This window comes from Cervus canadensis, chromosome 5 (genome assembly GCF_019320065.1).
Source record: "Cervus canadensis isolate Bull #8, Minnesota chromosome 5, ASM1932006v1, whole genome shotgun sequence".
Classification (NCBI taxonomy): domain Eukaryota; kingdom Metazoa; phylum Chordata; class Mammalia; order Artiodactyla; family Cervidae; genus Cervus; species Cervus canadensis.
In genome coordinates, this window is record NC_057390.1 from 63,514,054 (window position 1) to 63,540,540 (window position 26,487).

The window sequence follows — 26,487 nt, forward strand, 5'->3', positions numbered from 1 at the left end:
AGTCTCTGGCCTAGAGAGACACTTCTTCAAATTCCCTCCTCCCCATGGTATTCCTACCCAAACCCTCCTCTGGTTCCTTCAGATCATTGAAACAGCCTTAGAACAAGTGATCAGCCCCAGAGTGGCTGTTCTTTGAGTTACAGATGGAAGACCTTGAAGACAGCAGTAAAGGGGAGAGCAAGATCTAAGATAAAATCCTTAACTGGCATGCCAGGACACATGGATATAAAGCAAATGCATTGCTAGCATGCTGCTGAATTGTCATCAGAATGTCAAGTTACTTTTTACGACAATGGGGCACTTTTATGATGGCTGTGCAAAGGAGGTTGAATTAAGTATGTCTTGTGTCCTGGTGTACAACATAGGCTGACCTCTCCAGTCCCTGGTGAGAGGCAAGGGATGGTGCTGCAAGCTGCACCTTGGGAATGCCAGTATGTGACAGGAACGCAGACCCTTTATGGGGTCAAGGAAGCCCAGTTAGGGAAGAGTCCATCTCAGACAGCAATGCAGGATGAAATATATAAATAGGGTGATAACTCTGGATCCAATTAGAGTCAGTGGAAGAAAGACTGTAATGCCATATACAATTCTGGTATTTGAAAGCATATCGTGAACAGAAATACAGAATGAAAAACCAACAGGTCTAGAAAAAGATTTGAAAAAGGAATCAAAAGCCATGAAAGAAGTTGTTGCTTCAATGCACTGAAGGTGGGAATGAAGGAAGAAGGAAGGTTTGATGATGGAGCAACATTTTGAAACTAACAGGGAAGTTTAGGAGATCCTCAACAGTGATCTCCATCTTCAAAGTAGGAAGTAAAATCATCTGTTGGTAAAAATAATGAGTGACATTTGTTCACCTTGGACGAGGGACTGTGTGCAAAGTGGTTTTTATATATATATATTTATATATATAATAAATTCATTTAATCTCCACAGCAATTCCATAGAATAGGGGCTATGATGATCTTAGTTTAACAAGTGAGGAAACGGGCTCAGAGAAGTTGCCTGATGTATGCAGGCTTAAAGAGCCAAGAAAGGAAAAACTGGTCTTTAACCAGGTGGGATGAGATGGGCTGAGAGAGGAATTGGCTTAGTTCAGCTACGTTGTGAACGTTCTGGGGACTGACAAAAGCTGGATAAAGGGATTATGAAATGGAGACTTCCTCCAGCAAGGAGGAGACTGCAGACACAGGAGACTGATGGGTATGGAGTTCGCTCAGCACAAGGTTGAGGAGACAGGGACCTCCAACGTGGTTTTAAGGGCACTGTTGAACCAGCTGGGAAAGAAGGAAGGGCAGAAACAGAGAAGGGACATGCTGACCTGCGGGGGACCCCAGGTTGGCTGATGATTGCTGTGGAAAGGAGGGAAGAAGAGAGTTATCCTCAGTGGGCGTTACCATGGAGACAAGCTGTGGTCACCTGGACCTAATCTGATGACATGCAGAGCTCTTGTGTGAAAACAAAAAGAAACTACACAGTGCAGTGGGTTGAAGGGTCTGGATTCAAATTCTGCTTCTGTGTCCTGTTGGCAGACTCATGTTCCCTTCAAATGCTTGTATGTTGTCAGCCACGCGGGAGGGGCAACCCAGCCGAAAGGGCAATGGGAAGGCAGCCACAGGGAGGCCCTTGGCCCAGCAGAAAGGGCTGTGAACACGCCCAGTGGGCAGGGGGACAGAAAGTACTTGACGACCCTGGGCAGAAGGATTTGGGAGGTTCCCGCATCCTGCATGGTGGCTGTAAGGTCAGGGGTGAGGGGCTTTCGGGGGCAGCTAGGGCAGGGCAGAACCAGACAGTGAGGTTGGGGAACACAGCAACTCCTTCTGTGAAAGAAGTCAGGCAGCTTCTGACTGCTCTGCAGCTGCGTGGGACTCACCCTGAACCCTGAGAGCAAGAGGCACTATTTTCTCCCCTCTCTTGTCAGATATTGACTCCCACGCAGGAAAAAGGAAGCACCTTTTGTCAGATGCTGCGGCCACTTCCTCTTCAGACGGCTCCAGCCAATCTCTGGCTTTGTAGAAGAAGGGAGCGGACTCCAGCTGCCGGACCTTGCGGGTGGGGAGCCCGAGGGCCGGCGCTGGTGGGAGTGGGCCCCTCCGCTGGTTCGCTGGGTCCCGGGGCATCCTCTCTGCAGCAGATCTGGACCCCTAAGCCCGGCCTGGCCGGGGCCCAGTGCCTCCCGGGCCCTCCCTGCACACTGCTCACAGTCCAGGTCAGCCCGCCTGTCTGTCCCTCTCTACAGCTCGGTCAAGGAGCGTGATGACCGGAGAGCAGATGGCGGCCTTTCACCCTGCATCCACCCCCAACCCGCTGGAAAGACCCATCAAGATGGGCTGGCTGAAGAAGCAGAGGTCCATCGTGAAAAACTGGCAGCAGAGGTACTTCGTGCTGAGGGCGCAGCAGCTTTACTACTACAAGGACGAGGAGGACGTAAAGCCACAGGTACCAACCAGGCTATTTGCCCTTCTTCCTACAGCCGTCCCCTCCTGGGCGTGGGAGACGGATAGAGCGCTGGAGAGTCCTATAAACTCACAGGGGGCTTCTCACTAGGATAACATCCTGTCCATTCGAAAGGACTTCTCTCTGTCTTTCTCACCCTTGTCAAGATAATATAAACTGGGCTTCAGAGATGACAGGGTGATGATTCCCCCACGGAGCCCCAAGATGATCACTGGGGCTCTTCCTAAACACAGCACTAAGTCAAGCCTGGCAGCTATGGCCTTTTCTTTTTAACTTTTTATTTTGTATTGGGGTATAGCCAATTAACAATGCTGTGATAGTTTTAGGTGAACAGCGAAGGGAACTCCGTGACAGCGTGGTCTTGATGGGGATGCAGAGCACAGGGGCTCAGGGAAAGTTGATTTGGGTTCAGGAAAATTGGTCTGAGATTTTGATTTATTTGTCTGTTCAATCAGTATTTGTTGAGCATCTACTTTGCACCAGGCACTGTTCTGGGGAATTGAAATAACCCCAGTGAGTAAAACAGATAAAAAAAAACAATACCCTGCCATGTGAAACTTAGAAGATGGGGTGGGGAAGACAGAAAATAAACATAATCATTAAGAAAAGTATGTGGTTTGTTAGAAAATGACTATTTCTGTGAGGAAAAAATAGAGTGGGCTAGGGAGATTGGTCATTTGAAGGAGGTGGTACTATTTCAAGAAGGGTGGTCAGAATGATTTCATGAAGAGGGGGACATCTTAGCAAAGATTAAAGAGGAGTGGTAATTGGCCAGGCAGATCTCTGGGGAAATAGCACTCCAGGTGGCAGGGACAGCCAGTGCAAAGGCCCTGAGGCCTGAGGCCTGAGATAGAGTATGTCTGATATATGTGGGAAATAGCAAGCAGGGCAGAGTGGGGATGTAAGGGTTAGAGAATGAGAGTATCAGAGGGGATGAAGTCAGAGAGGAGAGGGCAGGAGGTGGGGGTGCAAACTGCAAAGGGGGTGGTAGGCCCCTGTGAGGACTTGAGCATTTGTACCGACGTAAGTGGGAGGCCTAACAAGGTTTCCAGCAGAAAGGGGTCATTCTTGGTCTGTGTTGTAAAAAGATGGCTCTGGCTACCATGTACCAATACAGATCCAAGGCGGAAGTGAAGAGGCGTAAGGGTGATTTAGATGAGAGGCTATAATGTTTAAAATCTCAATAGGAGTTGGGGGCTGCAGGAAAATGACCAGCCTGATATACTTTGAAAGTACAGTAAACGGGACTTCCAGGTGGAGTGGATGGGGCTAGAGAGGTCTTTGATCCTAAATCTTGGGCTTGGGTCTTTTCTTCTGGCCTCATGGCCATTGTGATGAATGAGAGCAAAAGGAGATGTTAGTAACAGCTGAGAGGCCCCAGATGTAAATTGTATGTCTTAAGGCAACCAGGAGGGCTGGACACCCTCTCCTAGAGTGGTGGAGGGGAAGGAGTAGGCTTGGCCGGAAGGGGTTTACTAGGGAGAACAGACTCTAGAACCTTCTGGAGGCAGGGAAAAAATCCCCAAGAAGAGTGAAGATGTTGGAAGTGGGTGACAGGGTATGTAAAGAAATGAGAAGGTTCTTTTGGAAGAGGGCGGTTCTCTCTAAGGGCAGGCTTGCGGCTCTGACACATGGGCAGTGCCTGGTTGGCCCTCCACCCAGAGGGCTGGGAGTGTTTGTTCCTGCAGAGGCTGGAGAAGGGCTGGAGACCCCATCACTGACTGAGTTCTTGATCAGTGTCCTGTGTGTAGTAACCAGACTTTCTTCACTTGACAAACAGATCCCATCAGAGTCAAGCAATTACAGGCTAAGATGGAATTCCTAGTGCATTAATAGTGAGGCAGGAAGTCTTCCCATCTGCAAAGAGTAAGGGAGATAGCAATGCGTCGGCCTTCTCAAATTAGCAGAAAGGGCAGCTCAGTGAGACTTACTTCACTCAGGTGTAGTGGGGGGAGCTTATGTTTGGTTCTACTACCATCCGGCCATGTAATTATTTAATTTTTCTAGACCCCTCTTTCTTCTTTTGTAAAATGAGACAGTCATCTGTCACAGGATTATATGAAGCACATGTAAAAAGTTGTTTTGTAAAAGCATAAACTGATGTCAAAGGGTAAAATAAATTATTGATGGTCCTAACTTTTCTCCCTTACCTTGGGAGGAGGAAACTCAGAATCCTCTCAGGATTAAATTAGTAAAGCTACTTCTAGGATGACAAGTGTGGCTTATTTTTTAGGAAACCTATTAATATATCAAGCCAATAAGTCAAGATCAAGAAGTCAAATGAGAAAAATTACACAACCCCTAAAGAGACAGCTGAAAAGAGAATCTGATAAAATTCAAAACTCATTTCAGATATAAAAAGTTTTTTTAAAAAGCTTTTAGTAATAAAATATAATTTCTTAGAATATTTTACATTATATGGGTATGAACATTTTGACTACAAAAGACATATGGGAACATGGTAGGAAATTTGGAGGATGCAGAAAATCAGAAAGTAGAAAATAAAAATTATCCCATCAGGAAGAAATAGCTACCCAAATCCTCAATTCTTCCAGTTTTTTCTATGCATACACATTTAGAAATATCTATTCTAAATGCAAAATTAGTATAATAATATTTTAATTAAAAATTAACAATATGTCATGAATATTGTCCCTTATTATTAAGTATTCTTCTACAATGTAATTCTTAGTGGTGGCAAAATAATTTCTTGTGTGGACATTCTATAAATTTTTTAACCAATTTCATCCTAGAAATTCATTGAGAATTTGGGCTGATGTTTCTATATTACCATAACAAATAAGAATTAAGTGGACATCTTGTAGACTTTTCATATATCCATCATTATTTCAGATGAAGAAAAATCTATACAAACTAAAGAATTTTTATTATACTATCATTTAAAATTGTTTTGGGATTCATAGACATTGCAAATATCTTAAAGTGAAATGAAAGATATGAACTAAATTCATGGGAAAAAATAAAGGTCTATTTCCACCCTATGTTTCACACCATTCATGATGCTGGATGGGTTAAAGACTTACATGTGAAAACAAGTTCATAAAGATCTGAGAAGAAAGTGTAATTACCTGCATGATCTTTGGGAAGCAGGTGCTTCTTAAGCACATTTTAATTTCTTAAGCTGATTTTAATTGCATAAATAGAAATGTCTCTACCTTAAAAACCAAAATAATAAGGTGAAAAGGCAAGGAATAAACAGGAAAAACCATTCATATATGTCTGGTAAATATTCTTCATATCTAAAGTACTCTCAAACCTATAAGAAACAGCAATAGGAAAATGAGCAAAGGACTTAAACAGACAACTTCCCAAAGAAATGTAATAGCCAAAAGGCATATGTAAAAAATTTCACTCTCAGTCGTAATTAAAGACATACAATGGAAGTTAATGAGATATCATTGTCCTTTTATAAAACCGGCAAAGATTTTCTAGAAATTCCAATATTAGTGAAGACTAGGGAACAGGAATTCTCATGCACAATTAGTAGAAATGAGAATCTGTACAACATTTGTGGAGAGTAATATACCTCTTTAAAAATGCAAATTCTTTGGCCCTGCATTCCTAATGTAGGGGTTTATAATAGTGAAAAAGAAAGAATATATAGCAAAAGGGGCTAAGTTATATCAGGGAACTTCTATATATTTATACAATAGAATATAATTCAGCTGTTGATGCCGAAATGGATACTTTTTGAAAATGAAAGACATTGATAATTTAACTGCTTTGAAAAAAAAACAGTTAACAGCAGAGGATGATTTATATGCTAATCACATTTTTGAGGGAAAAAAGAATCATGACTCTATACTTTATGGGAAAAGACTTGGAAAGAAATACACAGAGGTGTAACTGAGTTATCTGAGTACTAGAGTTACACAAAACTTTAATTTTCTCTTTCTCTATGACTAAAATATAAATTAGTCATAAATTTAAAAAGAACACACATTCCTAAAAACTCAAGACACAAAAATGCTGCAATCATATTAGTGCAATGATATGAAAAAGGCCCTCATGTATACTGATGATGAGTACGTGCAGCCTTTCTAGAAAGCAATTTGGCTAGATTTCTAAGAGCCAAAAATATCATATCCAGAATGACCCTGTCATTCTGGTTTTAAGAAGCTCTTCAAAAGAAATCAGATATGTGCAGTGCTGTTTGTAATGAGAAACATTGGACGAAGTGTCTGACAAAGGAGAATGATTAAGTAAATTACAGAGCCCTGTGTAATGGACTCTTATTTATGCTCTTCCAGGGGGGGTTTGGGAGAAGGCAGTCTGTACATTTTTTCCTCTGAGTTCTCAGAAAGGTCTGTCCAGCTCTAACAGTATAATGCCCTGTAAGTCCATGACCTAGTTTTCTATAACTCATTCCAAAAGTTTCTTTGTCAAGGAAGTTGTTTAAAACAGAATCTCAGTGAATTGCTCTCAAGTCTCTGCTACCATGATGGTTGTAGACAATCCTGGCGTAGCTGTCCCATTGCTTCATCTGCTTTCTCTGAAGTCAGAACAGGTGGCTGCCTATCGGGGGCATGCTGGGAAGTATTTAACCGACAGCCTGCTGGTAGAGGAACTATTTTGGACGAAGCACTTGCCAATTTCTGTGGTGTAAATACTCCCACCATGGCTGATTCAAGCTACCAGCATCCCTGAACTCAGAATTGAGAACGGAAGTATGTAGCACAGTGTTAGATGCTATTTCTACCACACAGATTGATTAAATGTAAATAACTATATGAAGACAAATGATAGTAAAATACAGCAAATCATTAGGTAAATAGAATTTTTTTTTATATTTATATGAGATGATGGGTGTTCACCAGACTTATTACAGTGATCATTTCATGATGTTTGTGGGTCAAATCATTGTGCTGTGTACCTTGAACTTGGACAGTGTGGTATGTCTCTTGTGTCTCAGGAGAACTGCAAGAAAAAAAAAAAGAAAAAAGAATTAGAAAATGATGAATTCTGAATAGTACTATCTTTATTTTTAATGCAAAATATTTCATTGAAAGTTCATATCACTTGTTTTTTTTGGTTATTTAATTTAATTGAGCACTGCCTAATAAGAAGAAAAATAAAATGTCATTTCAGAGATATCTGTCTCTCCTAAGTACATCTCTAAACTATTATTTGATAAATTTAATCCAAATAGAGTAAAAATAAAATACAAAATGTGTAAGTACCATTTATTGAACAGTTACTTGGTGCTGGGATCTGTGTTAAAAGTCCTGCATATACTATCCAGCAGCATAATCTCAGGGTCAGTTTTTTCCTGAGGCCACTGATATTTAAAGATAATGAGGAGTGTGTAGGTGGTGGCTATTTTTAAATAATAAAATTAGAGAAGTATAGGCAGATATTTTTTATTTTCCTTCTTCCCCTGCCTCCCTCCTCCCCCTCCTTCTCCTCTTCCCCTTTCTCTCCTCCCCCTCCTCTTCCTCTTCTTCTTATTTTTTTTCTACTCTGTTTCTCAGTCTTAGACATTTTCATTTCTAGACCCCCAAGGAACATTTATTCTTTCGGGATTCTGAGCTGATATGAGAGTTGCTTAAGACTCTTCCTTTATAACTTCTCTGTTGCCAATCCTTTCATCCGTGGTTTGTTCTAGAAATAAGATGTCCCTGTTTACTCAACTCTGAATCAGATACACTACCTATTACAGTCAGTGAGATGTAAATTATGAGTGAATAACTCCAGGACAAATTAGTTATGTCCTTTCCTGCAGTTACTTAGACTTTGAAAGCATTGGTTTCCTCATCTGTAAAATGCGTGTGGTCATCCTGCCCTGCTTTGGGGGTTGTTCTGAGGTCTAAGGAGATACTGCATGTGACGGTGCACTGTCAGTGGTAAAACAGTGAGTGTACACGTGGTGGAAGTGACTTGTTTTTCTGATGACATTTTCATGTGTAAGGTCACAAGTTCTACCCTCACTCTTCAACTCCCCCGCCTGCCCGCCCTGGGAATCCATGATCCTCCTCCCCTGTCCCTTCAAGGGACATTATGCTGAAGGGTCTCAGCACCTCAGCTGTGATGGTGAAGAGCACAGGCTGTGAACTCACTTCTGAGATGAATTTCTGCCACTTCCTAGCTCTGTGACATTGGGCAAATCACAGAACCATTCTGATCCCATTTCCTCACTTGTGAATTTGTGTAGCAATACTTGGAAAATTGATGAAAGGACTAAGTGAATAATACACAGTTGGAGTGCTTAGCAAAGGCACAGACTCCTGGAGTGTGCTGCTTAGAAGCTCTCGCTGCTGAGTACTGCATCTCCTTGATGACCTTGGTTCAGTCCTCAGTGCCCCCTCTGGTGACCTGGCAGGTGGTAGGATTCCCCCAGTCTCAACATGGCCTCCACAGAGATCAGGTGTCTGATTTGGCCATGAATTTGGGCTCTTGGAAAAGTAGGAAGAGACACAGGTTGTTGATGGCACCCTCTCAGCTCATTCTCTGGTCAAGACCTTGTCCTCTTTGTCTCCTCAGGCACCTCCCTTGTGCTCACATAGCTGCCACTTAATTTGACTAAGGTCTGAACAGCCGAAGGGCCCCGTTCGAAGCTGAGTTGCTAGCTTTCATGTTCCTCTCCACCAGCCCATCACTATCCTGCCTGTCCTCCAACTTAAGTTTAGTTTGAAGCTGATGACATTTCTGTTTATCTTAAAGGCCTCACTTTCAATCTTTCAGGGCTGCATGTATCTACCTGGAAGTACAATCAAGGAGATCGCCACAAATCCAGAAGAAGCGGGGAAGTTTGTCTTCGAAGTCATTCCAGGTAGGTGACAAAAAGCGGGAGAGATGTTCTTACATTCCTGTGTTACTTCTGATCCCAGAAGTCAAGGCTATTATTCAGTGAGTCTGTCAACCAGCTAGCCAACCAACCTAGTAAGAATGCATAATAGTTCTATATATAGTTAATGATCCTATACTAGTTCATTAATAACATGGAAACTAAGTGGATGTGCATCTGATTCAGCTCTGTAAGCATTTCATGGGTACCTGCTTGGAGCCAGGTATTCACTAGGCACTGGGACACTAGTCTGAAAGTATATCACCCTCGCTAACTAAAAGGGACATTCCCTGGTGGCTCAGTGGTTGGTAAAGAATCTGCCTGCCAATGCAGGAGACACAGGATTGATTCCTGGGTCAGGAAGATCCCCTGGAGAAGGAAATGGCAACCCACTCCAGTATTCTTGCCTGGGAAATCCCATGGATAAAAGAGCTTGGCAAGCTACAGTCCATGGGGTGGCAAAAATGTTGAACTCGACTCAGCAACTAAGCAACAACATGAAAAGGAGCTTAGCTTTGAAGGTGAGTGGGACAATAAAACGAACAAAGTATAAATCGAACCATGAGAAACTGCCGTATTGGTGGGTCAAAAATGGTCGATAGTCAGCAGTCTCATATGGTGCAATGTGACCTGATAAGAAATGACAGCTTCAACTTCCTGAGTACTTAATACGTGTCGGGTGCTGTAATTCACTTATTACAGAAGTTAACAGCACACTGGAGATGCCTCTTTCTAATCAAGAGTTACCTTCCTCAAACGCATGTAGGGAACAGGGGTACTTGTCTCAATTCGTCTCAAGGGGAGTTGATGTGTCACACTGAAGCTGCTTCTGCCCATCTCTTGCCCCACCAGGAACTCCAGGGCTGCTGGTCTAGCTCTGGCGCCAGATTTTGCTGCTGCCATGGTGACGCAGCAGGAGAGGCCCCAAGTCCCCTGAGTGCCCCTTCCCTTAATTCTCTTTTTAACCCTCACACAAATCAGTCCTATGCATAAGAAACTTGAGGGGGAAGGGTACAGCAGAGACGGTAAACTATCTGGAGCCAGCCTGCCTGGGACCACATCTGGCCCTGCCATTTGCTCTGTGTATGATAGAGTAAAGTGAAAGTCGCTCAGTCATGTTCAACTCTTTGTGACCTCACCAGGTCCGTGGAATTCTTCAGGCAAGAATACTGGAGTGGATTGCCTTTCCCTTCTCCAGGGGATCTTCCTGACCCAGGGATTGAACCTGGGTCTCCTGCATTGCAGGCAGATTCTTTACCATCTGAGCCATCAGGGAATCCCCTGCTATGTGTGTAATTGTGATCAGTTATTGAATTTAATTATTTAATTTCTCCTTGCCTCTGTTTCTTTACCTGTGAAATAGGGGCAGTGATGATGATAGTGAGGATTAAGTAAACAAATATATATGTCACACTTGGTATAGTGCCTGGTAACGGTGTCATGTCAGTGTTTGATGTTTTGGCAATAACTAGAGGAAATTGTAAAATTCAGAAATCAATTTCCAAACTGGCTATGACTGTTTATAGAAAACAAAGAAAAATAGGATTTTTTTTTAAAGTTCAGCTCTTCCTAAGTGGCCACCTCATGGGCCTTCCCTTGATTTTTATCTGAGGAGCTATCCGTTTTTCTTCCTTCTGAAAGGAAGAACCTACTTTTCCAAACTCTGCTTTCTGGGAGAACTCTACCCCTTTCCCACAAAGTTTATTCTCTGTCTAGGGCCCCTTTCCCGGCACAAATCATGAGACACAGCCACTTATGATAGCTTGTGTCCCATAGTCTGATTTTTCAATATAGGGTGACCTTACTGAGAGCTCCATCTAGAAATTTACTGTGGGCTTTGCACCACGAATCCAGTGCCTTTGGACACTGCTGTGCTAGCGTAGGGTGAAGATCTGTCCTCTCATCGTAACTTATATTTGCAGTTGTCTCCTGGGCTGCTGGGGCAGTTCTTGGGCAGATTCACACATGTAGGTAGGTGCACACACACTCATCACATAAGGAAAAACAACACTTATAAAGCAATAGTAAGGTAGGGAGCTATTTTCCCAAACATGTCATCATTCACCCAACCTGAAATGAGACAATGCTTTCTGTTACAATGTAGAGAATTTTTAGTTCCTTTTTTGGTCATCTTTTTGTATGAGATGATTCTCAGGGGCCAACCCTGGCATAAGAAATGGCCTCCCCTCTCTTTGATCACCAGTGTTAGCTGTACAAAGCCCACAGAGAAGAGTTCCATTGTTGTTATGCTCTGCTTTTCTTTATTTGGAGCAAGCAAAGATTTGAGGCAGGCTTCCCTTCCCTACTTAACTCAAGCAGAGTAACAATCTCCCACCCAAAGGGGATCATCAGGTAGAGGGGGGCTATTCCTTCTGTGGAATATGTAGGATTTAATTCTCATACTGCTTTCTGAGATGTGACACCAAATTTATTGAGCGCTTGCTATGTAGGAACTGGGAACCCAGCAATGAATGAAACAGCCTGTAAGCAGCTTAGAATCAATGGGGGGAGACTGACACCAAGCCAAATAAATGAGTACATTGTATAGTTTTATGATGGGATCAGTACTATAAGAAGAAAGCAAATTAAGAGAGAGGAAGTTCTGGGTGAGGTGGGGATGGCAACTGTTGATTCATCATTTGAAGGAGAGCAGGCAGAATAGACATCACTGAGGTGACTTATTTTGAGCCAAGATCTGAAGGAAGTGAAGGCATGAGCCAAGTGTGTATCTGGAGGAAGAGCATTCCAGGGAAAAGGAGCAGCCGGTGCCAAGTCTCTGAGCCTATTTCTCACGTTCAGGAAACAGCAAAGAGGCCAAGGTGGTTACAGTGGAGTGCTGAGAGGGGAGAAGAGGAGGCGATTTGGTCAGGGGTGGGCCCAAGTTTCACAGGCACTGGTCGGTAACTGTACAAAGTTTGATTTTTGTGATGGAAGGATGGAAAGCCATTGGGAGTTTTGAGCGGAGAAGTAACATGATCTGACTTTTGTTTTAAAACTCTTTTGAGTTGAGGCTAAAAAGGGGCAAAGACATAGCAGGAGCAGCAGAGGAGGTTATAGCAATTATACAGTTGAGTTATAGAGACAATGAAGGGGGTGAGAAATAAGCAATTTCTGGACACATTTTGAAGGCAGAGAGTACTTCATTTGCTGACAGATTAGATGTAGCAAAGAGAAGTCAAGGCTGACTCCAAAGTTTTCACACAAACAACAGGAAAGCTGGTTTCCTAAGATTAGTGCATGTAGAAGATCAAGGCTTTAGCTTTGTATTTTTGTTTTAGTATTAAGTAGTTAACTCAGTTTTAATGATAAGGAAAACAATGTTCAGGATAATTTAGCTACTGCTTCCATAGAGGTAAGGATAGAATGTTAAGAGATTTAAAAAAAAAAAAGACTCCCCACTAGATTTGGAGTAGGAGGGGAGATGTGAAGGAAGCATCCCTAGAGAAAATATCATTCGTACTAGATTTTAAAGGATGGGCTTCTCTGATGGCTCAGATGGGAAAGAATCTGCTTGCAACGAGGGAGACCCGGAGTTTGATCGCTGGGTGGGGAAGATCCCCTGGAGAAGGTAATGGCTACCCACTCTAGTATTCTTACCTGTAGAATTCTGTGGACAGAGGAGCCTGGCGGGCTACAGTCCAGGAGTCACAAAGAGTTGGACACAACTGAGTAATTAAACTTTGACTTTAAAGGCTGGCTAGGAGTTCCTTAGGCAAGGGAAGAAAAGAAGGCAGGTTCCTCTCTAACAAGAGAAACAGTCCATTAGGTGACACATGCTGAACAGACTGTTTAAGTCAGAGAAAGTGTGTGTCTGAGGGCAGAGCTGCTGTTCTTGGGCTTTGTATTAATGTCAAATAGTTTCTCTCAAAGACAGCTCTTCCCAGCACCGATGTGTCTAAACACTCATTTGTTTGTAGGACAACAAGAACTTTCAAATTCCCTGAGGTTCTTGTCTCTCAAATCTATCTTAATCTCACTCAGCCTCACTTTCCTTAGCCTTTGAGATAACCTACTTCTGAATCCATCTTGTCATCAGCTCTTCTGATCAGAAAGATCAGTCATAGAAGCTCTGGTTATTTAGAAACATCAAGATCTGGGTATTTCTTAATTGTTGCCATGATGCAACCAAATGAGTCTCTCAGGAATGAGTGTGAACTGAAAGGCATGTTCTCTCAGACTGGAGTGTAGGCATGATGGAAGACACCAGATGAATTTTGGCCAAGGTCAAGTTTGAAGCACTATGGGCTGATGGAGACTCTTGAGAGAAAGATCTGTAGCCTTGCCCTGAGTTTGGTGGTAACTTACTGGGTAACTTATGGGCTTCCCACGTGGTGCTAATGGTAAAGAAGCTGCCTGCCAAGGCAGGTGATAAAAGAGACACAGGTTTGATCCCTGAGTTGGGATGATCCCCTAGAGTAGGAAATGGCAACCCACTCCAGTATTCTTGCCTGGAAAATCCCAGGGTGAGGAGGAGCCTGGTGGGCTATAGTCCATAGAGTTGCAAACAGTTGAACATGACTGAAATGACTTAGCACTTACTGGGTACCAATGGGCAAGGCCCGTTGCACCTCTGGGCTTCATTTATCTGTGGAGCAGAAATGATAGTAGAGCCTTCTTCTACTTCGAAGGGATATTGTGATTCCTTTGGGATTCTTTAGTTCTGCCCCGAGGGCTTTTTACTGCCCATTTTACTTCTGGAAACACCTGGATGTTCCTCAATAGCCAGTGCTTCCATGGACTGAGACCAGAGGAGCTGTTGATGACCCAGTGATAAGATGGATTCAGAATCATATTTGTTGTCATTGTTGAGTCACTAAGTCATGTCTGACTCTTTGTGACTCCATGGACTGTAGCATGCCAGGCTACAGAATCAGGTTTTTCCAAAGCATAAAAAAAGTGAGACTGGGTAATTTTAAGGTGGGTTCAAGAAACTGGAAACAGAGGAACTTTGGAAGTATTCTGTTGCTATGAAAGAAAATACAGGTTCGGGCCTAACTGGGCAGATATAACAGGTTCTTTTTAAAAGTTTTTTTAAAACAGGTGAACCTATTGCCGGGCAGGAATAGAGATATAGACATAGAGAAGGGACATGTGGACACAGTGGAGGAAGCGGAGGGGTCATCCCAAGGGATGACTTGGGAGAGTTGCACTGACATATGCACATGAACGCATGTAAAATAGATAGTCAGTGGAAGGCTGCTGTATGACGTGGGGGGCTCAGCCCAGTGCTCTGTGGTGACCTAGAGGGGTGGGGTGCGGGGTGGGGGGAGGGAGGGAGGCTAAAAAGGGGGGGGTATATGTATACGTACAGCTGATTCACTTTGCTATACAGCAGAAACTAACACAAAATTATAAAGCAATAATGCTCAAATAAAAAATAGTAAATGAAAAAACAAATAAAATTGGGACTATGTTTTCTGACATCTAAAAGAAATTGAACTTATTTGATGTACATTATTATGTAAATTATAGGTGTTCAATATAGTGATTAACAGTTTCTAAAGGTTGTACTCCATATATAGCTGTTATAAAATATTGGCTATCTTCCCCATGTTGTACAATATATCCTTGTAGCTTATTTTATACCCAATAGTTTGTCCCACTTAATCCTCTACCCCTTATTGTCTCTCTCTACTTCCTTCTCCCTACTAGTAACCACTAGTTTGTTTTCTATGAGTTTGCTTCTCTTTTTTTTATTATATCCACTAGTCTGTTGTATTTTTTAGATGTTATCTGTAAGCAATATCATACAACAATTATCTTTCTCTGACTTATTTTACTTTGTATAATGCCCTCCAAGTTCATCCATCTTGCTGCAAATGACAGAATTTCATACTTTTTTTTATGGCTGAGTAGTATCCCATTGTATATATATATACCACATTTTCTTTATCCATTATTCTGTTGATGGATGTTTAAGTTGCTTCCATATCTTGGTAATTGTAAATAATGCTGCTATGAACACTGAAGTATTTGCATCTTTTCAAATTAGTGTTTTTGTTTTGTTTTTTTATAAATACCCAGGAGTGGAATTTCTGGGTCATATGGTAGTAGAACAAACTCTTTTAGAAGGAAATGCCCTAATATTTTGAAAAGAATGGGTTGATATTCCCTAGAACAATTTGAGATTTATTAGTATCTGTCGTTGAAAGGAATTGCCCTTATTTTCTTGTTGTTTTTAAGACCTGCGTTTGATGGGTTGCCTCTCCTATGCCTCTCCTTCTCTTTCCCACTTTTCTCTGTTTGCCTCTTTCTCTCCTTCTTTGTCTCGGTCTCCTGTCCCTCCTCTGCCCCCTTGTCGTTTCCTCTATCCTTTTGTCCACTTGACAACTCCAACCCAGGACATACTACAGACGTATGTCTATAATATTGGGTTTAAAGCGAAAACAGTAAATAAAGACCTAACAGACTTCAGTTGTCTGTCAACTATGCCTCAAGAGCCAGTGTTTGCAATGTCTTGTGCAGGCGGGAGAGCAGTAATGCTGAACAAGAAGAACTGAGTCACAACAGACAGACATCTGTGTGCTCACCGTCTCTCCCTCCTGAGTTGCTGTTTCCTTTCCCACACCCACAGCTGAGCTCAGGGTAGCCTAAGAAAGTATCCATGACTGGCGTGATAGACTGAAGTCTTCAAAACTTGTACGGGCAGAGCCTGTCTCCTCTAGTACTGACATTGCCCCTCACACTTCCTCTTACTTTTGGTAGGAAATGGCTTCTGTCATTCAAGAGAGCAGATCTCAGCCCAAATCAACTCAAAGGCAAACCACTGAGTTCAGTGATTCATCTATAGAATTGGGAGTTTCAGCGAAAACAGCAAAGGTGCATAGATATTCAGTTCTTCTGGGAATAAGTAGATGCTTTCGTGTTGTTTGACTGATTAATTGGACCAAAGAAGCAATTCAGGCTTGACTTCCCCCTTGCTGCCCCTTGCTCTAGTCCCTAACAAATGTAAGACCTTCATCAGTGTTACTTCTTCCTCCAGCCTCATGTGACCAGAGTCGTACTGGACAGGATTCCTATGTCCTCATGGCCAGCTCCCAGGCGGAAATGGAGGAGTGGGTTAAATTCCTTAGGAGAGTCTCTGGCACGCCCTCTGGAGGTAAGGACCTCTGCAGGCTTTTCTGAACAGGTGTCTGTGACATCTCAGAGATGGGAAGGAAATAGTTTCAGACGTGATCTTTCCTGGAACAGTGTTCAAAGAAGACCATGAGGGGACAACTCTGAGGCCATGCTCATTGCCACGGCTCTAAATTCCCTCCCCCAGTGATATCAAAGCCAACTCTAGATGGGCTGGAAAGACCTTTGCACTCATCAACAAATGTGTGTGATGCCCTGAAATGGTCCTTTCTCCTCTCTGGACACAGTGCTTTCGTCTGTAAAATGAATAGATTGGAGCAGCTGACCCCAGTCCCCAGCAGCACTAACCTTCAGCAGTACCAAGAGTCTGCCCAGTAACAGGGACTTCGGAACCTAAGAGGCTTGATGGCAGGATCTATGCTAAAAGCATAAGTAAGGCTGATCAGCACAGGAAAGGAAAGTTGCTGTGGGGTCAGGCTGGGGAGAGATTCTGGATTTGTGTCTCGTGTTGTAAGTATGCAGTAAATTCAGAACCAAACACTTTTCTGGCTTACAAGTATTTGAGTGTACAAGCTCAAACCTGAGTATTTGAGCTCTCTGAGAAACCTGATGCTGTGTCCACCAGGAGCCCTGCCTGTGATACCTAAAGTGAAAAAAATCTGAAATTAACAAACAGGTGAATCCAGTATGTGATTTTTCATGTCATAAAAAATATGAAAGAACTGATGTGGACATGATCTCGAGGGACCACATGACACAAATGAGTGCATTCAACTTTTTTAAGAAGACACTCATTTCTGTCAACTTCAGAATAACTGTATAGTACATGATTATTTATCAGTTATGATGCCTGTTAATTTGTAAATCATTTGCGGGGGGGGGCTTTTACAGCTCAAATATTATATATTTTTTAATTGCCCAATTATTTCTTTCAATAATGATGAGCATCTTAACAATTTTGTGGACATCAGAAAAAATATAGGAAAATAACCACCCATAGGCTACTGAAGATATTTTTATATTTTCCTTTCAGCCGGTGTTCATATATACACACTTCTTCCCCAGGATGACAAACATTGGTTATATGCAATTCAATACCTTTTATTTTCTAGTTTAATTTTCCAAAATGGTTGTATAATCTTAATTGGAAAATTTTATGCAAATGATGTTAAACAAGAAAGAGGGTCACACTTCTCATCTGTAGTCGCTCCTTCAGGAAACCAGGGGCAGGAACTTCCAGGAGGACTCAAGGAGCTGAGACTGAGAACTGAGGGGCAATGCAGCTGTTCATTCTGTTTTTCTCTGCCTGCTTGTCTGTTTTCATCTAATTGCCCTCTAGCACTCACACCAGTCCCAAATACTGCTGTGCTAGCCCCAGCTTTCCTGTATTTCTCCCTTAACTACCAGTGGAGATTGAGCTCAACCTCTTGTTCAGTCACTAAGTCATGTCCAACTCTTTGTGACCCCATGGACCTGCAGCACACCAGGCCTGTCTGTCCTCCACTATCTCCCAGAGTTTGCTCAAATTCATGTTTGTTGAGTCAGTGGTGCTATCTAACCATCGCATCCTCTGTCGCCCCTTTCTCCTTTTGCTTTCAATCTTTCCCAGCATCACGGTCTTTTCCAGTGAGTCGGCTCTTCACATCAGCTGGCCAAAGTATTGGAGCTTCAGTTTCGGCAACAGTGCTTCCAGTGAATGGGGTGGCAGCCGAGGCTGAGCTCATTCCCTTTCATGCATCACAGGCACTTGCGTAGCTCAATGAAGCTATGAGCCATGCCAAGACGGATGGGTCATGGTGAAGAGTTCTGCTGAAGTGTAAGGAAATGATACCCCATCCAGTATTCTTCCCTGGAGAACCCTGTGAACAGTATGAACTCAGCCTCTACCACTGCCCCATTCCAAATTCCTGGCTCAGCTGTGGTCAGGATCAGGGGCAGGGATGCTGTCCTGTGACCTATGACCTGCATGGGGGGCTGAGGGGTGGGCTGTGAGAACAGAAGTGACTTGGATGGGACAGCCAAACTCACAAGTGCCTGCCTTCTACCACAAAGAGCTGCAACCTACTACAAAAAAAAAAAAAGAGTGTGATTTCATTAACCATTTCCCAAGTCCTAAATATGGCATTATTTTGGTGCTAATCAAGTAGAGATGAGATGTTTATTTATTAAAGGTCTATTTGGTGATGCTCAGCCTGGCTGGTCTTATCTGTGACCTTCCTACTGCCCTGGATTGTGAGTTGGTTGACACTTTCTTTCCTGGATCCAGTGCTTTGACTAAACTGACAGGGGTAGTAGATGCCTTCTAAAATATGTACCTGTTCTGAGTCAGAATGCTGTGGATGTGCTGTGACCAGCGTTTGTGCCCCCTGTGGCGCTCTGCTCAGCCTTGTCAGGGTGAACAGTCATAACACAAACGGGGATTTCTCCCTCACCCCACCTGGAGGCCACCACCATCAGAAGCAAGTCAAGCATAAGTCCTGTAGGCAGAGGAAAGTCCAGGGGAGGAAAAATAAGAGCACGGAACTATTTATTTATTCAGAGAACAAGGTTTGGATTTGATGTGGCATCTCAGACCCTTCAAAGTTTTGCATTGAACCAAACTCGGAGATCTCAGGATGAGAAAGTATTTGAAGACAGCAGAGTCCAGTCTGAGGCCATGGGACAAGTCAGACATTTGTCCTTCCTGTTTTAAACTCAGGAAATTCCAGTCCTGAGGAAGTAAATGATTTTTCCAAGGGGCCCAGGTGTCAAGGGGTAGCAGCAGGGCTACTGTCTCTGTAGGGGCCCTCTTTTGCCTTGCAAAGTGCCTCAGATCTGGGTCTACTGGATCCCCAGGGCGCATCCTTCAGACACTGGGAGGACACTGAGATCTGTTGCTGCTGTCTTTGTCCAGCTGTTCATGAAACTTTCTATGACTTTTTTTCACCCAGAACCTAATCACTTCTCACCACCTTCACTACCACCATCCTGGTTGAGATGCCAGACTGTCTTGTTCGAATTGCAGCTTTGATCTCCATACTCTCTCCAGGCTTTCAGCTTCTCCATCTTATAGTCTGTTTTCAACAGAGCAGAAGAGCAAGCCTGTTAACTCTGTCATATCAAGACCCTGCTCTACTCACCACAGTCCAATAGCTTCCTTTCTCTGTCAGAGGAAAAGTCCAAAGCGTTAGGATGAATCCGTGCACAATCTGCCCCCATCCCTGTGACCTCTCGGACCTTGTTTTCTGGAACCCTCTCCAGTGCTCATTTCACTGCAGCATCACCAGCCTTCTTGATCTTCCCCAGACACCCTGGACACAGTCCTGTCTCAGGGCCCTGGCACTTACTGCTTTCTCTGTCTGTAATCCTCCTTTCCCAGGCAGCTGTGTGACTTGGTCCCTTGCTTTGCTCAGGTCCTTGCTCAGACATTACTTCAGCAAGCCCTGCCCCAATCGTCCTGTTTAATATCAAGCCCTTTTCCCACCAAGTCATTCTCATGACAGTTCTGCAGAGCTGAGGCTTCTTCCTGCCCCAGTTCCTTTTCTAACTCCCGTGACGGGAGAGATAATCCACGTGGTTCCCATGCAAACCTAACTTCTTCTCCATGGCTCTTCCTGCCTCGGAACTGATTCTGAACATGCCTATAACCATGTCTGATTCTGGGACCAACTTCGGTGGATGTGTTTTATTGGGAGGGGGTGGGTTTCCCCACAAGTTCAGCATTTCTTCTACAGAAGCTAGGTGTTATACAATTGAACTCAATTTTGACACTATCTACAATGGTAAAGAGTCCACCTGCCAATGCAGGAGATGCAAGAGACATGGGTTCAGTCCCTGGGTGGGGAAGATCCCATAGAGGAGGAAATGGCAACCCACTCCAGTATTCTTGCCTGGAGAATCCCATGGACAGAGGAGCCTGGTGGGCTCCAGTCCTTGGGGTGCAGAGTCAGATAAGACCGAGTGACTGAGCACACATGCATGCACCAAGAGATAGCTTCAGATTTCACAGATTAAGAGCTCAGTCCTACAAGACTGCCCCCAAGCACGCACACACTTCATACGCCTTCGACAAGTCCATATTGTATCATGTGCATCTGACCAAACAGCTAGAGATTAGAAATTCCAACAATCCCTCCTTGGGTTCTAATAATTTTCTGGAGTGGCTCAGAGAACAGAGGGAAACCAGTTTACTTACTAGATTACTGGTTGATTATAAAAGGACAAAACTCAGGAACAAACAAGTAGAAGATATGGGTAGCGAAGGTATGGGTAAGCCCTCTCCCCGCGCCGGTCTATCAGTTCCTCCTTGTGTTCACCAACCTGGCAGCTTTCTGAACCCATTTTGTTTGTTTGTTTTTTTCTGGAGGCTTCATTACCTAGACAGGATTGATTAAATCAGTGGTCACTGGTGATTGAATTCAGCCGCCAGCCCCTCTCCCCTTCCCGGGAGGCTGAGACTGAAAGTTCCAAACCAATAATCACATGGTTGGTTCTCCTAGCAACCAGCCCCCATCCTCAGCTAGGATCCAAAAATTACCTCTTTAACATAACAAAAGACACTTGATCACTCTCATCTCAGGAAATTCCAAGAGTTTTAGGAACTCTGTGCCAGGAAATGGGTGGAAGAGCAAATATATATTTCTTATTATAAATCATAATATTGCACCTTGGAAAGCAACATTTTGGTGCACCTTGGTGTTCCAGCCTTTTCCTTCCTAAACAACCAGTTTATCTCTTTCCTCCTCTCCCCCTCCTTTTTTTTTTTTTTACTACACTTTTCCTAAGGGTCTGTCTGGAAAGGCTAGATTAATTTTTCCCAGAAGTTCTGGATGCAATTCTAGAGTTTTCTAGAATTAAGGAGAACAGAAAGGGAAGTGATCACACCTTAACTTTAAATGACTCTTCCCCAGGCTCCCAGCTGCCCATTTTCTTCAAACCATCTCCTCCCTTTAGTAAGACGGCCCTGCCTTCCCTGGATCTGGCCCATCTCCAGGAGGCTGTTAGCCACTTTGCAAATTGTTCCTCAGTGGGGACCTGCTTTGCCCTCTTCCTCTGGAGGCTGGCCTCTGAGGTTTTCCTGAGCCATCGCTGGGCACAGAAGCGCTGCTCTAGGTTGTGTGTAGTTTTGCTCCATCCAACCAGGATATAAGACCCTGGGGCAGGTCCCACGGTTTAAGACTCTTTGTGTGTTTGCTAGCACTAGGCATGGAGCGTATAAATATGCAATTGTTCTATTCCTTGGGTTCTTTTTCTCCCTCATTTCTGACTGTGTCTGCAGCCCTCAGAGCAAAATTTCACAACCCTCAGCCCAGTGTTGCCTAAGGGAGTGTGGTTTCTGTAATTCACTGTTACCCCGTGTGCCCTGCATCATTTTCTCTAGCTAAATGGGACATTACAAGGGATGGTCTCTGTTTATTTTTATTAATTCTTTCACCTCCTTTCCCCTGAGGCCTCAGCACTTGACAGATACTCAACAAATATTTATTTACTCAACAAATATTTCTTGAGCGTGTGTCATATGCCGAGCACTATGCCAGCACTGGGTACAACAGTGAGAGAGAGAAAGAGGAGAGAAAAAAAGACAAAGTCTCTACTTTCGTAGTCTAGTAAAAGACACAGAAAGGAAGTTAAAACTCCAAGGAAAACCATAAAATTACAATTGCATAAAGTACCATGAAGAATAAAACTCATGATGCCATATGGGGGGAAAATGTCTTTATTAAGAAGTTCAGGAAACTAATGATTCAGCTTCTATCTGAAAGGCCAGAAAAGGCCAACTAGGCAAAGAAGAGGGAAGAGGCACAGTGTCGCAGTCAGAGGAACAGCATGTACAAAGGTCCTGTGGCAGAAAGGAGAATGGGCTCTGGAGTGAGAGGAAGATGTGAACAGTGGAGATAGCCTGGTTAAAGCTGGGTCTTTATGCTAAGGTGGTTTGGATGAGGGTAGGGAAGGTGGAGATGGAGAGAAGTAAGCAGGTTTGCATAATGTTTCAGTGGTAACATTGCCCAGACATGGGAGTGAATTTGATACTTAAAGAGAATGTGGTATCAAAGATGAGTCCTCCATTTCTATGAGTGCATGGAGGGATGAACTTGGTTGGCAGCATCACACTGTCCAGGATCCTACCTGGCAGTCCTTCCCTGCCCTTTCCTGTCTTCCCCGTGACGCCGAGAGTCCATTTCAAGTCTCCTGGGCACGCCTATCTGGCTTGCTGCACTCTTTGCTGAGTCTTCTCAGTGGGAGGGGGGAAATCTTCTCATTTTACCCAGCAACCCACCTCCAAGATCCTTTTCTCTGAAGGCTCAGCTGAGCCACGTGCAACTCATTTCCAGGGAAGGGTGGGCTGGCTTCATCAGTGCTAAGTGAAATCCTGTGTTCCTGCCAGAGGCTTTGATATATGGAGCGATGCTGGGAAGGGCTGTGTGTGGGCTTTCTTTTTTTTTTTTTTTTAACGCACCTCCCTGGTACTCCTTGAATGGCAGTTGACAATTAGCTGCTAAGTAAAAGGGGGCACTTATTTTTATTGCGGGGGCCTTGACAGCTTTATGTTCACTCTTTAAAAGCCAAGAGTCATGTGTGTTAAGGTGAGTGGGGAGGAGAAGATGTGTGGGAAGGAGGAAGGGAGGGCCAGGGGCAGGTGCCGACAGATCCCATGGTTTCAGTGCTGGAGTCAGAACCTGAGCAGTGTTTACAAGCATGTGTTGATCTGGAAGCAAGAGAGAATGGTTCCTGCAGCTTGTGGAGGAGGGAAGGTCTGAGGCTGGCCCTGCAGAAAGTACGATTCCTGGGCCCCCACCATGCCTCGTATCCCCAGGATGCCGCGGTGGGAGCTGGGCTGTGGCTTTCCTGCCCTGGCACTGCTCTTTTGCTGGAATTTCAGGAAGAAAACCCCCAAGCTCCAAAAGAAAGGTATTTCTTTCCAATTTCGTGATTTGGTTCTTCCAGGAAAAGATGCTTTGCCCAGTGTTCCCCTTCCCTCTCCTGTCTGAGAGGGGGATGCTGCTAGGACTGAGCCTCCGGGGACAAGAGTGGGGGAGCGGGGAGAGAGAGGCAGAGAGGGGGCTCTCGGTGACCTGGGCTGGACCGGAGGCCGGGTGGGAGGGCTCTTGTCCTGAATCCAGGAGTGTTTGAGCCATGATGAAGGAGGAATGAGGTTAAAAAGGAGGTGACAGCTAATCCTACTTGTGCTTAACAGAACCAATATAGAGTTCAGGGGTTTTCCAGCAAATCTGGGGTGGAAGCTAGACAAGTAAGGAGTGAAGGGGGCTTGTGAGAGGAGACTAGACAGTTTACCCCTTTCTCTCTCTCCTTGAGCTTTTTGGATATCTGAAATTTTACCTGGACAATTTTATTCCACTGACTTTAAACAAGAAAGATTAAAGTATACTGGTTTTAGAATCCCAGGATAAATATTAATATGATCTTGGACAGATTTGTAATCTGAGTCTCAGTTTTCTCATCTGTAAAATGTGACAATAATATCTAATTTATTATTTTTATGAGGACTAAATGAAAGAGCACATGAAAACTTTTAAGGTAGTTTGTCATAAAAGTAGCTTAATTAATTAAATGTATTAATAATTATGTGGCATATTATAATTACTTAAGATTTGTACCTGTTTAGATGGAAATGCATTTGTTAATGGTAATGGGTCCAAAGTAATGAGCAATTCTGAGTGGACGAGTGGTTGGAGAGGGTAGAAAGCGCAGTTCCCTGAAGGGCTGAGTGCAAGCTAGGAGGGCACAGAAAGGGAAGCTGGGTTTCTCCTCTTAGTACTGTTGGGGAGGGAAATGGCCTTTGAGTACTTTCCAACCCACTGTCTGTTGTCTTTCCCCCTTCACTGATTCTTCAATAGTTTCCCTAGATTTCTCAGTTCATCTATTCCCTTATAGCTAGGCTATTTCTTGTCCACCCGGGGTCAAGGAATTCAGGATCTTTGAATTCTTTGTCCACCCGGGATCAAAGAATTCAGGACACTCTAGCAATCCAGATCCAGAATTCAGAGGTAGGTAGAACTCAAGATTGGGTCTTTGAAGTCCCAGGGATGTTTTGGACTCCAAACTCCTAACATGTGATGTGAGATAAGAGTGACAGACTGATGTGGACAAACTGAAGAAACAGGTTGCCCTTTCTCTCATCTTAGAAGGGATCTGTGGGGTCCCGTGTCTCCAGAGCAGGCAGCGGTCATGTCTGGTTGGTAAGACTAGCTTGCACTGATTTCCAGGCTGGAGCTGGAAAGTTTGGAGTCTTCATCATATGGATGATATTTAAAGTCGTGAGTTTAAATCGTGATATTTAAAGTACATGCAAAGGCGGAAGGAAAAGCTTGGGACATTAACCTTTAGTGGACAGGGAGAAAGGAGGAATCATCCAAAGGGGCTGAGAATGAGGCTGGTGAAATAAATGGAGAACCGAAAGCCATGTGAGAAATTGTCTCAAGAAGGAAGGGGTGATTTGCTGTGTCACATGTTGCTGATGCAGCAGTTCAGAAAAAGACTGAGAATTTGATCACCGGACTTTAAAAATGTAGAGGCCATTGATTTCCTTTCCAATCAATCCTAAAGGAAATCAACCCTAAAGATTCATTGGAAGGACTGATGCTAGAGCTCCAATACTTTGGCCACCTGATGGGAAGAGCCCAACTCACTGGAAAAGACCCTGATGAGATTAAATGAGATTAAATGAGAGATTAAAGGCAAAAGGAGTAAGCGGCAGCAGAGGATAAAATGGTTAGAGAGCATCACTGACTCAATGGACATGAACCTGTGCAAACTCTGGCATGCTGCCAGTCCATGGGGTCACAAAGAGTCAGACACAGTGACTGAACAACAACAAGTTGATTTCCTTGACAAGTGCAAGTTTGGAGAAGTGCTGAGCAGAGTGCATTTGGGAGAGAAGGGATGAGGAACAGGAGGAGTGGGAGACAGCAGGTAACAGCTCTTTGAGGACTAGTCTGTCATGTGCCAGGCTCTGTGCCAGGAGATAAAAATAGATGGTGAGCCAGACAGGCTGTCTGCCTCTGAGGAACCCACAGTCCAGTGGAAGAGAGATACTTAAATAAATCATCGTAAGATGACATGAGAAGTGATGGAGGTATACACAGGGAGTGCCGTGAGCACAATATAGGGAATAACCAATTCCCTCTTAGGAGAAGGCATTTGAGTTCAGGCTACAGGAAAATCAGGTTTCCCAGTGAGTAGGAGGAAGGGCTTTCACTCCAGAGTTTTAAGAGGAAGGCTGGTTTTCCTTCTATCATAATCTACAGTTACCAAAGACTCTGGGCTGCAGCAGATGCTCAAGCTATATTTGCCAAATGATTTTGTGAATTCCAGTGGAAGGAGTTTGCAAAAAATAGAATTGCAGAAGCACCCATTACAACAATGTTTGCAGTATGAGTGAGGATTGAGAAGAGAGGCAGTTTAAAGTGAATTGAAAATGTCCTGATCTGTTAAGAAGGAAGGAAGGGGTGTTGCACATCATTCTAATGTGCAATAGTTAGTACCTTGTGTTAATGGCTTTGTATTCTCAATGCCGAGGAAACTGCCTACTGCTTGAATGACTGACTGAATTGCTATTGCTTGTGAGAAAGTCTATAGGAGGAGCAGTGACTTGGGAGAGTTGGGAGAGGGATGAGAGTAAGATTGGAGAAGACAGTGGGAGGACTGCCATCAGACATTGGGCTTACAGGAATAGAGGAGAGAGAGAAAGAAATGAGAGAGGCAGAGATGATATCTATAGAAAGAAATTGGACCAGATATGCAGATTTGTGTCAGTTTATGGGTGCTATCCAAATGCGTAGACTTGTATGAACTTTCCCAAGGATAACACCTAGAGTGAGGAGCAGTCTGAATTGGGATGCTAGGAAATGACACATTGAAGGAGCAGGTAGAAGATGGGCAAGTACAGGACCCTGCAGAGGAGCCTGCAGGGAGATGAGACTAAAATGAGGGTGGATATTTCATTGCCATGTAGGGAGGAAGTCTTGAGGAAGGAAGGAGAATCAATACCATTGGTCTTCAGAGAAGACCAGCAGATTGTGGAATGAATGAAGGTCAGTTCAGTTCAGCCGCTCAGTTGTGTCTGACTCTTTGTGACCAAAGAGTCACATCACCAACTCCTGGAGCTTACTCAAACTCATATGTCCATTGAGTCAGTGATACCATCCAAC

The 26,487-nt window shown here is 43.7% G+C and overlaps 1 protein-coding gene across 9 annotated transcripts in view; it reads left to right on the plus strand.

The window, feature by feature from the left end:
• The window catches only part of ARHGAP25 (Rho GTPase activating protein 25), a 103,404-nt gene that overhangs the window by 39,723 nt on the left and 37,194 nt on the right, over positions 1 to 26,487 (plus strand). For 4 of the 9 annotated variants that reach the window (XR_006269468.1, XM_043468937.1, XM_043468936.1 and 1 more), the window contains exons 2-4: positions 2,240 to 2,439; positions 9,160 to 9,247; positions 16,245 to 16,361. Coding sequence is in view for 8 of the 9 variants with exons in the window: in XM_043468937.1 (XP_043324872.1) it covers positions 2,240 to 2,439; positions 9,160 to 9,247; positions 16,245 to 16,361 (405 nt within the window). In the remaining variant the exon portion in view is untranslated. Of the gene's footprint in view, positions 1 to 1,724; positions 1,742 to 2,034; positions 2,053 to 2,239; positions 2,440 to 9,159; positions 9,248 to 16,244; positions 16,362 to 22,950; positions 23,228 to 26,487 lie in introns of those variants that run through there. The other 5 variants (XM_043468943.1, XM_043468941.1, XM_043468939.1 and 2 more) reach the window with 4 other exon arrangements.